Source organism: Salvia hispanica, chromosome 1 (genome assembly GCF_023119035.1).
Source record: "Salvia hispanica cultivar TCC Black 2014 chromosome 1, UniMelb_Shisp_WGS_1.0, whole genome shotgun sequence".
NCBI classification, from domain to species: domain Eukaryota; kingdom Viridiplantae; phylum Streptophyta; class Magnoliopsida; order Lamiales; family Lamiaceae; genus Salvia; species Salvia hispanica.
Genome location: NC_062965.1, coordinates 12,448,324 through 12,462,617, shown reverse-complemented (window position 1 = coordinate 12,462,617; position 14,294 = coordinate 12,448,324). Strand labels below are relative to the sequence as shown.

General features: G+C 33.9%; 2 protein-coding genes across 7 annotated transcripts; one reads left to right on the top strand and one right to left on the bottom strand.

Moving 5' to 3' along the window:
* Positions 1 to 825: 825 nt before the first annotated feature.
* LOC125212483 lies at positions 826 to 4,276 on the top strand. 6 transcript variants are annotated; one of them, XR_007174681.1, is made up of 5 exons: positions 828 to 1,065; positions 1,570 to 1,702; positions 1,792 to 2,013; positions 3,856 to 3,915; positions 3,996 to 4,276. XR_007174681.1 is itself a non-coding variant. In XM_048112689.1 (4 exons), exons 1-3 carry the CDS (start codon positions 902 to 904, stop codon positions 1,846 to 1,848), a joined length of 354 nt encoding a protein of 117 aa, XP_047968646.1. In that variant the 5' UTR covers positions 826 to 901; the 3' UTR covers positions 1,849 to 1,874; positions 1,939 to 2,150. The 6 variants fall into 6 exon arrangements, 2 of the variants coding, with proteins under 2 accessions (XP_047968646.1, XP_047968645.1); XR_007174683.1 differs by having other exon boundaries at positions 3,856 to 3,932; positions 4,033 to 4,276; XM_048112689.1 differs by lacking the exons at positions 3,856 to 3,915; positions 3,996 to 4,276 and having other exon boundaries at positions 826 to 1,065; positions 1,792 to 1,874; positions 1,939 to 2,150.
* A 5,179-nt stretch (positions 4,277 to 9,455) lies between these two features.
* On the bottom strand, positions 9,456 to 11,931 carry LOC125218647 (cytokinin hydroxylase-like). The gene is made up of 5 exons (XM_048120367.1): positions 11,437 to 11,931; positions 11,016 to 11,242; positions 10,691 to 10,932; positions 10,184 to 10,553; positions 9,456 to 9,968 (listed from the first exon to the last, which is right to left on the bottom strand). The coding sequence occupies exons 1-5, from the start codon at positions 11,711 to 11,713 to the stop codon at positions 9,543 to 9,545; spliced, it is 1,542 nt and encodes a 513-aa protein (XP_047976324.1). The 5' UTR covers positions 11,714 to 11,931; the 3' UTR covers positions 9,456 to 9,542.
* Between the last annotated feature and the right edge of the window lie 2,363 nt (positions 11,932 to 14,294).

Below are 14,294 nucleotides of genomic sequence, written 5' to 3'. Positions count from 1 at the left end.
ACGTCATCAATACTTAATTATTTTCTCTTCCAAGCAAAACCATTTTTTATGGTTCATCAATAACAACCCAACCATATCATTATATATTTATTTTCTGTATTATTTTTTGTAATAATAATATTATTGTATAAAATATTTATTATTGCATAATAAAATTTAGAAAAAAACACAAACTAAAATTTTATAAAAATAAACAAATAAAAAAATATAAATTAAAGTTTTAAGAAGGATAAAAATTTAGAGAATCATGAATATATTATTCTCATCCTCCTTTTTTTTTCATAAGTAGTTAGCAACAATGTGAACTTAAAAATAGTACTATAAAATTGTATCAAAGAAGAATGGTCACAGGAGGAGCAAAAATAATATTTTTTGTATGTCAAACTATAGTAAAGGAGGTTTATATTTATAGAGGATAAAAAATTATGAAATTTTATAATTTTTTAATAAAGTATGATATTTTAAAGATATATAAATTTAAAAAAATATATAACCAATGTTTGGAAAATGAAATTGAAAAGAGTGAGAGACCAAACGATTGGAGGTTGGCTTGGAGGAGAGAGAACGGCCTCCACTTTCAATATTTCTTTTAATTGGGTTGATGTGGCATTCAGCCATAATACACATGTCAAAGTGACACATTTTCATTTTTTAATGTCTCATTGTAAATGACACATTTCTTAGACCAGAGACGTGACGCTCTCTACTATTTTTTTCACTCTTACCTTAGCTTTTCTATAGACTAAGAAAATGTAAACTAGCTAATAAAAATATAAAATGGAATAACTACGAGTACTAACTTTTAAGTAATTACTAGTAGTAATTAGTAATTTGATTTTTCAATTTCAACATCGAATTTACTGAAATCGAAATTAGTCGGCGGAGGTGGAGAGAGTTGGTGATGGCGGCAGCCACTTTCAGATATTTGGTGCAGCTACACAGAGACGTTCCCAAAGCGGCGAGATTTTATTCGGAGGGTCTTGGCTTCACCATTGATGTCTGCACTCTCCGATGGGCCGAGCTCCATTCCGGCCCGCTCAAGCTCTCCCTCCTCCATTCTCCCAGGTGCGTTTCCTATTCTTTGTTTCTTAATTCTACTATTAGATCGCTTAATTATGTTAATGTCGATGAATTCGGGTAGTATTTTTCAGAATGGCGATTGAAAGATTGGGTTTTGAGGCGTAGGGAAAAAAACGTTTTGTTGCTTGAAATTGGAATTAGTTCTATCAAATTAGTATTGGTAATTTTTTTATGATGCAAGAAAATGTGATTGAATATAGGTTTAATGGTTGGCACAACCACTGTTTGAAGCAATCTCATAATTGTTTTAAAGGGTTTGGTTTATGGATGAAGATCATGCTATCGAGTACTGTATCAACTTTTGGTTGCTACTTAGGTTGAAGCATTGTATTCTATGAAGTTCTTTTTGAGCTTCTTCTCGTGTTACAGCGGTTGGCTTGTAATCCATATGAACAGTGCCTCTTCTTTGCGTTGATCAGGTGCTTGAAAGGCATGATGAAAAATTCTCTTTAGCCAGCTTGTTAATATGCCATGCTTCTATTTTTGCAGCAACCGTGCTGAACAGAAGGGTTATTCGTCGCTCCTATCCTTCACAGTAACGGACATCAATAGTACTGTGACGAAGTTGATGACCTTAGGTGCCGAACTGGATGGCCCAATCAAGCATGAAATCCATGGAAAGGTAACCTCCAATATTGGTTTACACCTTAAGCTAACTTCATTAGTCAGGCATCTCCTCCTTAAATTAATTTATGCATTGACTTTCAACAGGTGGCAGCGATGAAGTGTGCTGATGGGCATGTGTTAGGTCTGTACGAGCCTGCTTAGAAGCTCCAGAAATGAGTGTTGCAACGGTAATGACAAATTGATAGAACAAAATGTAACTTTCTGGTGCATACACAGTTGTGATTTTTGCAGTTTGAAGGAAGGTTTTTCGGGAGATGCTTGATGGCATAGAAGCAAGGCTTTCTCTCACTGTTGACGATGCTCCTGGTATGCAGCAACGCCTACACCATAAAATCTGTTGAGCACTGCTGATTTTTGAAATGGCTGTTGCATTGTTAGAATTCATTTTTTGAATAATCAAAGTGAATGATTTCTCTCAATTTGAAGCATTTAGATTTCATACATCTAATCTTGTTTCAGCAATGATGCCATCTGAGTAGTACCCTAGTGTATATACAGGAGCTCTCTTAGTAATGGAATGTGCGAGTTTGCGACTTCAAGTTCTAACTTAATTTCGATAAGTTACAGCTTTTGACCTGTCCAGCGCAGCTGGTGTTTTGCTAATATTGTTATTTTCTGTTTCTCTACATATTTGATTATCAAGAAATATATAAGTAATTGGAGAGATGCGAAAATATATAACAAAATGTGTGCAACTGTAATTGTCTCGTGATTAACTATAGCATATCAACAAATTTGTGTTGTGTTTTGATGAATCATGTTTCAACAAATCATTGTACTAGATATTAACTTGGCCCTAGTTAAAATCTTTTTGAACACAAATTACAAATTTTTATCTCAATAGGGGTATTAACTTGACTGCATAATATAAAAAAATAAGTAACAAATATATATTATTAATTCGTGTTTCAAAAAATGCTTAAATTGGTGCCTATTTCATGTGATTTAGCTCGGCCTGGCCCATTTGACCCACCCATTCTAACTGGCCGGACTGGGTTTGAGTGGGTTCAGCCCAATGAAGCCTATTTGATGTTAGGATTTGTCTTTGTATGTTCTTTTTGATAATAATGTATCTGCTCTGCTATTTAGTTTATTAGCCTTTGCCTGTTTGATGCTCAGTGAACCTAGAGTGGCCAACGATGTAGTGAGAATGTTGTTTGCATGAGATTTGTAAATCAAATATGAGAACTGTAACTCATGCAGTCCTCTGTATGATTTGGTTCAGGATATGAGTATATTTTGTACCAATGCCTCCTTCAGTCGTGTTATCAAGAAGAATACTCGCTTCTTACATTGTTTACATTGTTGGTTATATTTTTCTGTGTCATCTTCCTCTTGTGCAATTCTTCATTGTTCAAGTTTTAGTTTAGTATTAGTGTTCACCATAAGAAGTGCTATGAAAATATAATAGGAAGCTGCCTACCAATATACTTATGATCATTGAGTTTTTTAAGAAAAATTGTGTGCCCCTTTTCATCCATGTTTTCTTTAGATAGATGACTGACTGGGTCTGATGCATATATGACATGTCAATATTTGGAAAAGAAAATAGGATGTGAACTCTGGTAGACAATGTTTTTGGATATATACTCCAGGAATGATCAAGGATGGGTTGTTTTAGGCCTAAGCACTGCATCATCAATGTAAACAGAATACTTAATGACGAGTGCGGCCATATTTGTGTTAGGCAGTTGGGAGCCGCTTAATAAATTTGGCTATAGAAGTCTAGTCAAGTTTGAGATTTAGTGTAACGAAGTTTTCAAGTCATAAATTGGCTTTGATCCAACCATCTAAGCAGCAGCAGAAGGCTCTGCTATCACCTACAGATGCCAATTAGTTCATTTTAACAAATCCAAACTAAACTATTCACAAGTTAAATCTCTAGAGCTCCTCATGAGTAAAGTTCTTTTTTTCCTGTAAATTTCCATAGCTAACTGTTAAATTAAATTTCCACTTATATGTTCATTTTCTATATATGGAATTTGAGGAACAAGGGAAAGTATGCTGATTGAGGTCGGTGAAGTACATTTACCGTATTTATATATTTTTATACACATCGGAGTACAGTAGCTGGCGATCCATGAAGTGACAAGTGAACAAACATCTTGAATCTCATGATGCAAGCTAGAAAATTTTTTGCTATTGCAGATATAATTTTGTAGTGGTAGTGCAAGTTGGCCACCTTTTGGCATGAGGATAAATATGATGGTGATCGATCCTAGCCCGTAAGCAATGCCAAACATGTGTATATCACCAATCTTTTCAAGATCTATCTATATATCTTGCAGGATCTCTCTTCCACCATCTTTCTGCATGTCATTTCAGCAAATTTGCATTTTCTTCGCGCATTATATCTTCCGTCTTTGTCTTGTATCATTATTGAGTGCAAATGGGTCGAGCACAGACGACAAAAACCAGGTACCCAATTCGTCCTTTAACTCTAGGGCTGCCAAGATGAGTTAGGGTAATCTATTTTTGGAAATAAAGATATTATTGAGTTAGAAATGTAATGGAATGGAAAAAAAGAAGAATTTTTTTTGTGGGTGGAAATAAGAGACTTGGTTGACTATGGGCCAAAACCCAATGGCAGTGCTCTCTACACATGGCTGTTGGTATGCTAAAGTGGCTTCTCATGCTTGTCACTGTGCTGCCACAATCATATGTGATAGCTACCAATATCACTAGTACATTTTGTCGGGTTTCTCTTTCTCATCTTGCTCATTCATGCACGTTTTTTTTGTCGCATTTTTCATTAATTCGTTCACCAAAATTAATCTCTATTTAATGGTAAGCAATACTCTGATCACTTTTTCTCTCTATCTCTCTCATACTTCAATTAATTTTGCGTTGAATCTCGTGTCATCCACTGTCAAGAGTGAAGACTAATTTTTTTGGATGCAGATAGTATATTTTTCCTTACTTTATCCATGTATATTATGCATACATAAATAATTTGCCCAAGCAAACATGTTTTGATACTAAATAGCATATTCAGTAGGTGCTGGAGGAGCATTAGCAGCCCTCGTCGCTGGATTGTTTTTGGGTTTTAGGCCCTCTTAAACTATTGTCTGCGTTTTAGGCCCAAATTTGCAAGAATGCTATGTCTAACCTAAGAATATTAAAAATGAAGTCTAATTCTTTATCACTTGTTTAATCAAATTAAATTCTAGGTCGGATTGTCTATGGGCTATTTCTTTATCACTTGTTTAATCAAATTAAATTCTAGGTCGGATTGTCTATGGGCTATGGCATTGAAGGGGTTATTCTAATGCTTATAACACCCTAATTCAAAATCAAGACTAAATCTCTACTTTTAGATTTTAAAATAAGTGGATGAGATTAAATCTTACGAATCTCAATAAATAGTAGACAAAATATCAACAAAAGGGTAATATCGTCATTATGTTATCATATGATAATTTTCGTGAATGTTTTTTTATATCAACATAGTGTATTACAAATATCAACAATATGACATAAGAATATCAACACTAGTATAAGAAAATATCAACACATATTTATTGAGATTTTTACATGGTTTTATTAGATTTTTACATGATTTTATTGAGATTTTTTTATGTATTTGTTGATAAAAATCTGGTTATCAACATTTACGAAAACTAAAACAAAAAAATATCAAATTTCATCATCCAAATGTCGTTGGAACATATGCATTTGAAATCTCGTTGGAATACTTATAAAATTATCTTTAATTTGATATATTTTTTGCGAAAAAATAATTTAAATCGAAAGAGTTACGTAAATTTAAAGTTTTAAGATGATTTTAACGAGAGATAATAGACATTAATACCCTCTAATTTTATTTATTAATTTTCTTAATTAAAAATATAATTCATGTGGCATTATTTCAACCATTAGATCTTCTAATTTAATGACTAAGATTTAATCTTAATTTAAGATTGATAATTAGTTAGCAATTGATCACTCCCCGATATTGAATAGTACTCCATATATGTAGGAGTATTTTTTTTTTAGAATTGAATCAACTGCACCTACGGTTAATATAACTTGTGAGGAAAAATAGTGGAAACCGACCTCCCTAAAATACTTTTTTAAAACATATTTTTGTGCCAATTCGTTTATAAGATGTGGGTTTAGGGTTCAGCTGTGGGTTTAAACCTAAGCTGTGCGTGCCAAAGGTTATCTCCGGCAGTTATATGTCTTTTGTATGACATGACTGATTGATTTAATGTGTGCCCAAGCAAAGAAAAAAACATCAGTGTTTTATTTACTAGATACTCGCTCCGTCCACTCACTCTATTCTATAAGAATATGAATTTTTTTTTTCGTCCGTTCCAAAAAAATATGTACTGTATATTCTAATTCTTTAAACTCTTTTCACATCTAACATCAATTCTCCACTAATAATACTTTAATTACTTTTTCTTTGCACCTTTATCTTATTTTATCAATTGTGCATATTCTTGTAGGATGGATGGAGTATATACCTAAGTAGTAGTACTTCATTCGTCCCACTCAAGATGTCCACAGTCCATCTTTCATTTTTAGTTTGTCTTGTTCAAATTGTTCACCTCCCATATTTGGAAATAAATTATTCTCTCATCTCTCCTCACAAATATATAATCACCTTTTTTACTCTACTTCAAAATCATGTGCTATTCAAGATGTTCAAAATCATGTGCTATTCAAGCATGTGAACATCTTGAATGTTCTTGAATATGACGGAGAGAGTATTTGTATTATTGCATCGACCGACTTGAATATGAATTTAGTAGTAATAAAAACCAAAGGTAAATAGAAAACTAAGAGCATCCACATTGGTGCCCTGTCCGTCCGTGCCAGCAGCGGGGACACCACTCGTCCGCCAATGCAGCTTGTCCATCCTTGCCAGCGGCAGGGCGGTGCTCTTAGCTAAGAGCACGTCTGTGCCGCTGAGCAGCTTGACGTGGCGGGTTGTGATTGGCCAACGGCTTAGCCATTGGAAATTCTTTTTTTTTAATTCTTTTTTTAAAAATTCGAATTTAATTTAAAAAACATTTTTAAATAAAAACAAATATTTTCCCACTTCCCAATAAATTATATCCATTTTCTACACACTTTTAATTTATTTTTCAATTTTCCCCCCCAAAATTCACATTTTCATCTATAAATACTCCCACTTCAACATTAAAAATTATGTAATTTTTAATTTGTAGGATTTTAATTATATAATTTTTATTTTTTAAGATTTTAATTATGTATTTTTATTTTTTAGGATTTTAGTTATGTAACTTTTATTTTTTAATGTATTTTTATATTGTAGAAATGTTTTTAATAATTGAAGTATTCAAATTGAATAATACTAGGATGGTGGGACCTTTGAGCTTGTCCTTGTGGAAGAGCACGGATGTGGGTGTTGTGCTCTTGCCCAAGGACAAGGAGTAAAAGTGGGTCCGGGCCTACCTCCGTGCTCTTATGTAAGAGCACGGATGGGGATGCTCTAAGCAACTCAAAGATGAGTTCATGATATGCTAATTTCGCAGCAGAAAAATTTTAAGTAGCACAACAATTTTGGGGTGTGAACATAGGTAATATTCCTCCTTTCATGCTAATTGATTTTTACTAAAAAAAAGAATGACCAAACAACAAGAAATGTATAAAATCAATGTATACACAAAGTTAACGCTCTTTAGAAATTCACTTGAGAAGAAAAGCAATAGGACAAAAAAAAAATAGAAGTAAATGGCCATTATACATCCAACATAAACAATAATTAAACTATACCCCTAAATTTTGCTATCGACAGTTTTTTAGTAGTCAAATGTGCCATATCGACGGTTGGGAGTTGAGGCTAGGGTTCTGGTCCTCTAATCATTTAAGATCCAACCAAGACTTGATGCAATGGATTTATAACTCGCATGTGGAGGAATTAGTGTTTAGTACTTCCTTTGTCCCAAGAAAATTGAATAGCTTTTCGTTTTCCACTTCGTTTTAAAAAAATCGCCATAAATAATTAAAGTGAATAATAAGTAACAGCAAGAATAATGTAAAAAGAAGTTAAAAACCATATAATTTAAGAATCGGAGCTTTTTTATGTTGAAATATAGTAGTAGTAATATACATTTTGTGATTACTTTGTAGGAGGGATGGAAAGGAATAAAAGTAACTCCCAAATTAATGAGTCATCCATCACCAATTTGTTACAGTAGTATTTGAAAACATAGGTATAATGCCTCTTAAATAGACTAGCATCATACACGATTCAATACCATGTCTATTCCCATTTTAATCACCTTTAATTATCAAAGCACATCCTAGTATTTGTTTATTGAGCATATGTTGGAAGATATACTCAAATTAGATTAATGCGTAGCCTTATAACATATGATACATGATGTATGGTTTCGATCGGTTTGGTCTAGTATGTTTCTCTTGATCTTTCAGTTACGCATCTGTCGATGGTTTTATTTTTATGATTGTCGTAAGTGCTCTGATTTGGTGATTCCGTCTTGTTGCGGGGTTGATTTTGATTGTGCTTGATCGGGCGTTGCTTTTGGCCTTTTTTATGAACAAATGCTTTAATGTGTCATTTTCTTATTTAATTTAGTTGTTTATTCTGCTTACTTCTCACAAGTGATTTGAGCCTTCTCTATTCATACCAAAAAAAAAATGGAAATCCCACCCAACGAGATGACTCATAAGACATCGAATAGTACTACTAGAAAAATTACTCTTGTAAAATAGTACTACTATAATAATAATAGCAATTGATTTTTTTATATTCATGACAGATAGATGAAAACCAGCCGCCGACGTGACTCGTATCTTCCCTGATCAATGAGCATAACATACAAAACTACAAATTGCAATGCTGTGTCAGTTTGCTTCACATTTTCTTTTTCCTCTCGAATTAATTAACACCTTCCTTACATGTATGCTCAAACCCCGATATGAAGAGTCATGACATGAAAGATGCCTTTTGTCGCGAGATAATTTTGTTAACTCATTTAAATAAGTTGGTTGTACGTAATTACATTGTGACCAGGTCACCTATTTTGTGCATATTCCTTTATTTCTTTCATTAATCACAAATAACTAATTAAACTGCACTTATTAGTCCCTGCAATTCTTTTTGTCTCAGGTTTTGTTCGTACACTAAATTTGTTTTTACTTATCAAATTCAGTCCATGAACACTTGCATAGTAGTATATTAAAATTAAACAAACAATCTATGACAAATTAATGGCAGCGGGTGTCAGCATTAATTTGTTTACATATAGGGAGTTTAAATTACGGGGTTTAGTGCTTGTGTCTGTTTATATAGAAATTAGAGGTTTTTGTTTATAAAGAAATTAGAGGTTTTCAATTTCTCAGTGCCGCATTTTGTTACATGTATCTCATTTCCACTCCACTAAATTTCATTATATTTTTAGTATATTACTCACTCTATCCTATAAAATTATGATTTATGAACATTTGAGACCACACGAGAATTAATGCACTATTGATAAAGTAAGAAAGAGATAAAAAGAAAAAAAAGTAATTATCAACATTCTTAGTGGATAATAAGGTCCATCTTATTAGAGAGAAGGAAGTTTCAAGAGATAATTTTATGGGCATTTATGGGCATCCCAAATGAAAGATATTTTCATTTTTATGGGACAGAAAGTGTATAAAATTGATATATAAAAGTACGGATAATATTCCACTAAATTTTTCGTTCACTTTCAAATTTCTTAAAAACTGTGACAAGTAAAGTTAGGATATTTAATCCAGGACAAAGGAAATAACATACTATGTAAAATATTAGTATCATATATCCTCAGCCATATAATAAACTCTATATTTTGGGGAAAAAATGGGAGAAAAAAGTTTCATAGGTGATTCAAGGGTTCCAATAGGATCTGAACGCCATACTTAGGTTTCATGGTGAGCACAACAATGGGTGCGTGGCGATAGTTAGGGGAAATTGTGAAGCTAAATTTTGATATTAGCATTGCTAATATGATGTTGGCCTCCATTAGAGCAAATCCTTGACCCACACAATTCCTAGGGCCCGCCGCGAAAGGGATAAAATGCTGCCTCCCCGCCCCCGATTTTGAGGCGAATCGCTCAGGGTTGAACTCGTTGGCATCTTTTCCCCATATTTCCGGGCTGTGATGGATCGCCAACACCGGAATCCATATCGACAGCCCTTTCGGAATCACTAGATCGCCTAGTTTTATGTCTTCGAACGCCATTCGGGGAAGCATTGAAGCCGGTGGGTATAGCCGAAGACTCTCATTGATCACCATTTTTAACTGCATTTTATAATAAAGTAGAATGACGAATAAAGTAAGAAAAAGAGACATAGAATAAAGTAAAATAAACTAAAAGAGAATAGAATATGTTAAAAGAGTAAAATAGGAGTAGTAAATTATTGCAAAGAAAAGAAAGAAATGTCTCTTTTAGTATTGGACGTCCTAAAAAGAAATACGTCTCAATTAGCCTAGAACAGAGTGAGTATATGATTTACCTCAGTGAGCTTGGAGAGGTGCTCGATGGAAAGCGGGGCGCCATTGCAGACCTGCTTAACCTGAGCTCTGATCCTCTGCTGCCACGACGGATTGGTGGCGAGCAGCATCATCGTCCACGTCAGCAGCAGCGCGGTGGTGTCGTGGCCAGCGAAGAAAAAGGTCTTGCATTCGTCCATGATCACCTGCAGATTCAAGCCTGAATTCTTTGTCTGCATCTCGTTCAGCAGCAATCCCAGCAGATCGTTACCGTACGAGCTGCTCCGGCCCATCTCCACGCAGTCTTTCCGGCTCTCTATGATCTCCATCAGCAGCCTCTCCACCTCACCCTTCACCGATTTTATCTCTCTGTTGTACTTGCTTGGGAAGAATCTGTTTATAAAACGATTGAAGTATTGTTAGCGGAGAATGTGACTCACTTCATAAGAGAGAAAAACTGTCAAAAATGAAAACAGACTAATTTTGTGGCAAGGACCAAAATAGAAAAATGAGACTATTAATAACGATACCTGCTACCGGGAAACCACAAGTTGCGGGTTGATCTGGCGCAGAGATTTTGAAGAACAGTTAAGAGATGAAATATTTGCTTTCCCTTTTCATAATTGGTGCCGAATTCAGTTCTCGAAATTATATCAGCGGTGAGCTTAGCCATGTATTCTCCGATTTCAAATTCCCTCTGCCCATTTCCGTGGGCGTTTTCCAATGATGCGATCATCTGCTTCGTGCAGTCAACCATGTATCCTGCATAGCTCTATACAAAAAATAGTAAAGATTCTCAATCATATATTTATTTATGCAGAGGAGGAAGAAGAAGAAGAAGGAAATGAATGAAACCTTGAGCTTGTCGCCGATGAAAGCAGGAGCGACAATATGGCGCTGGTGGGACCAGTCGAGGCCGTTAGCCATCAAGAGGCCGCGTCCGATGAAATGCTTTGACCCCTGCTGCTGCTGCCACGACTTCCCGGAGAGGCTGCTGTATTTCAACAGCAGCTCTTTGATCAGCTCCGGTTCCGTCAGGCACATTCGCGGCTCCACCCCATTCCAAAATATAAACCGTTTCCCTGCCGATAGTATGAAACAAATGTGCAACCAATAGTTCAGAGGTTCAAGTTATATGTATTAGTAATAAATATGTACTAGTACATATAAAACCGTTTTCCTGCACATCATGTACACTGTACATATATAGAAATGAAACAAATGTGCAACCAATAGTTCAGAGCTTCAAGGCCATACGAATGAATATGTACCGTACCGTAAGTTTTGGACCAGAGGAGGTAATGCGGGAGGAGGCGGGGGACGATGTCATGATGGACGGAATGGCAGTCGTGGGCGGTGGATTTGGAGAGGAGAGAGGCCATGTCCAAGATGTTTCCGATGAGAAAGCGCGGTTTAGGGCCACGGACGCCTTGTTTCGCCATTATTTTCCGAATGCGGCGAGGGCTCACCCAGTAGCATATAATGCTAGAATGCATAACTTTCATCACGCACACAATTAGTATCAACACCACCATCCACACCACCAATTCCATCTCTCTCTTAAACAAAATGCAAATGTATAGAGATATTTAACAGACTAAGAGAGGGCTGCGGGAAGTACTCCAATATTTATAATCTGATTTCACCAACTGCATGAAATGATGAAAATGTATTACCATAAGATTTGGAAATATGATGGAGATGCTACTTTTCCCTTTACACGAAATAAAATGAACAAAACTGTACAAGTAATATAGGAGGGAGCGTTACACAATTAGTCGGACCCTCTATTTCAACAAGATATGTATATATAGGATTAGGATTATTTAATTTGATGAACAAAATTTGATATGATTTTTAATGTAACATCCCACAAATATTTATAGTTCAAGAGAATTTTTTTTTCTCAAGTTGCATATAATCTCCTGTTATTAAAAAGTACTCCATAGAGAATAAGATATAGTAGTACTTATTGTTTAGTCAATTAAATTAATTAAAGCTAGGATGGTTGTACTAAATAAAATGAAATTGATAGAGTAAGTGGTTTTATGGGGGAATACTTTAATACCAATGGCGTATTAAATAAGAGGAACGTACGCTATTGCTGTATGTATGGTTACATGAATTAATCTTTTTTTAATTATAAAAATCTAGAAAGGCAGGGTTAATCTGTAAATCTAAAATCAGTTTTGTATAAATATATATAGATGAAACAGGTGCCTGTGATTTAAAATTCAATCTTGTAATCAAGGAACATATAGTAGGATTATAATTAATTAAACACTTGGAAGAGACGTGCCCTTTAGTGTTAGGGAAAGGGTTATAACTAATTGGGCAAGGATGACCCCATTCTCAATACTTAGTAGGACAAAATACTCCATTCGTCTGCAAATATATTAAGTAGATAGTATTTGTTAGCAATTCGGATTTTAAAAAATATAAATAGAATAAGTTAATAAAATGTGAGATCTACATTTCGAGTTTTAAATAATATAAATAGAATAAGTTAATAAAAAGCGAGATCTAGTTTTTATATACTAGAATAAAAGTAAAATTAGATAATTAATTTAGTAGAAAATAACCAAATTACAAAAAATAACGAATACTACATCAATTAACAAAATATGACATATAATCCCAAAATGAAGCTGTGTACCACTTTTCCTTAAAAAATGTTTTTGTCATGTGCCTTTAGTATATCACAACAAAATTCACATTGTAATATTCAATTTTTAATAAGTTTATCTCTCTAATGAGACAAAATTCATTGTCTACTAACATTATTACAAATATTTATTCTATCTTTCGCTTATGCTTAACTAATTTTGCATTATAACTCTATCATTCACAAGAAACAGTATAACCTAAAGTGCGTAATCGACTTAATTAAGATATGGAATCTTTACTTAATAAATTGCTATAGTAGCCCAATTACATTAGTTACGAATGTGATTGCGTTACTTGTGTTGTTAATTTGTTAGTGTGTAGACATTGTGGATGCAACTGTGCAAATACTAATCTAAGACTTAACCTAGCCTAATTTGGCTTTATGTTATACTCCCTCCGTCCACCATTAGGAGTCTCATTTTTTAGCGGCACGGGTTTTATGAAATGTTAAGAAAAGTTGGTGGAAAAAAGTTAGTGGAATAGGGGTCCCACTTGTACATATTAGTTTTAAATGAAATGTGAGTGGAATGAGTTAGTGGAAGATGAGACTCTATTAACATTTATGGTAAGTGAACCGGGACTCATATTCACGGACAGACTAAAATGGAAAAACGACAAAATTGCATATACAGTAGTGCATGCTTATCTTTACAACTGAAATTAAGCATCACAAATGTTACACATGTTTGACATTTTACATGTAAGAACATATCACAAATACTCTTTAATTTTTAGGATAAATGGTTAATTTGTCCTATCGTTTGAAGTGTTTATCCGAATATGTCCTACCATTTAACGTTTAATATCCGTCGTATCATTTTTTAAAATAAAATATCTTAAATGAAATTATGTTAATCAAAATAGTGATGTGGCAGCCAAAATTACACTTCGATATAGTGATCGATGTGAAATTTTAGGTAAGCAATGTAGGCATTAATATTCGATCGATGAATTTTTTTGAAGAATAATTATTCCAAGAAGAAAACAATGAATACCTAGTGGTAGTAATTACCTAAACAATAGATAAACGCCGTGTAGGACAAAATCATCCCTTTACTCTAATTTTTATATTAAATCAACATACGTGTATTTCAAGTAGACATGCTGATGCGACAATAACTTTTATATGGCACAATAGTTAAATCAAAGAGAAAATTCAATAAAGATTCCATCCATTCTTTAAAAATAAGGACTTTAGGGATCGTATTAGTTTTAAAATGAAATTGATAAAAATATAAGAAAAGTAATTAAGTACTCCATTTATTAGTGGAAAATGTGGCCCATGAGATAAAAAAAACTTATTAAAAATAAAAGTGGACTAATTTTCTAAGACATGACCAAAATAAAAAGGGAGACTAGTATAATTTAAGAATGGAGAAGAGTGTTAAATTTGTGCTTTATAATAAAAACTGAAAATTCCCATTATCCACTAACAAATCTTAAATTCAATAGGAAATGTGACCTCAA

What these genes read in the sequence shown, in the direction of transcription:
- LOC125212483 (XM_048112689.1), top strand. Translation starts at nt 902, where the DNA reads ATGGCGGCAGCCACTTTCAGATATTTGGTGCAGCTACACAGAGACGTT. An exon ending in TCCCTCCTCCATTCTCCCAG is followed by an intron (nt 1,066 to 1,569) that starts GTGCGTTTCCTA and finishes CTATTTTTGCAG; the next exon opens with CAACCGTGCTGAACAGAAGG. An exon ending in AGCATGAAATCCATGGAAAG is followed by an intron (nt 1,703 to 1,791) that starts GTAACCTCCAAT and finishes GACTTTCAACAG; the next exon opens with GTGGCAGCGATGAAGTGTGC.
- LOC125218647 (XM_048120367.1), bottom strand. Translation starts at nt 11,713, where the DNA reads ATGGAATTGGTGGTGTGGATGGTGGTGTTGATACTAATTGTGTGCGTG. An exon ending in CCTCTGGTCCAAAACTTACG is followed by an intron (nt 11,243 to 11,436) that starts GTACGGTACATA and finishes TACTATCGGCAG; the next exon opens with GGAAACGGTTTATATTTTGG. An exon ending in ACCTCTCCAAGCTCACTGAG is followed by an intron (nt 9,969 to 10,183) that starts GTAAATCATATA and finishes TATAAAATGCAG; the next exon opens with TTAAAAATGGTGATCAATGA.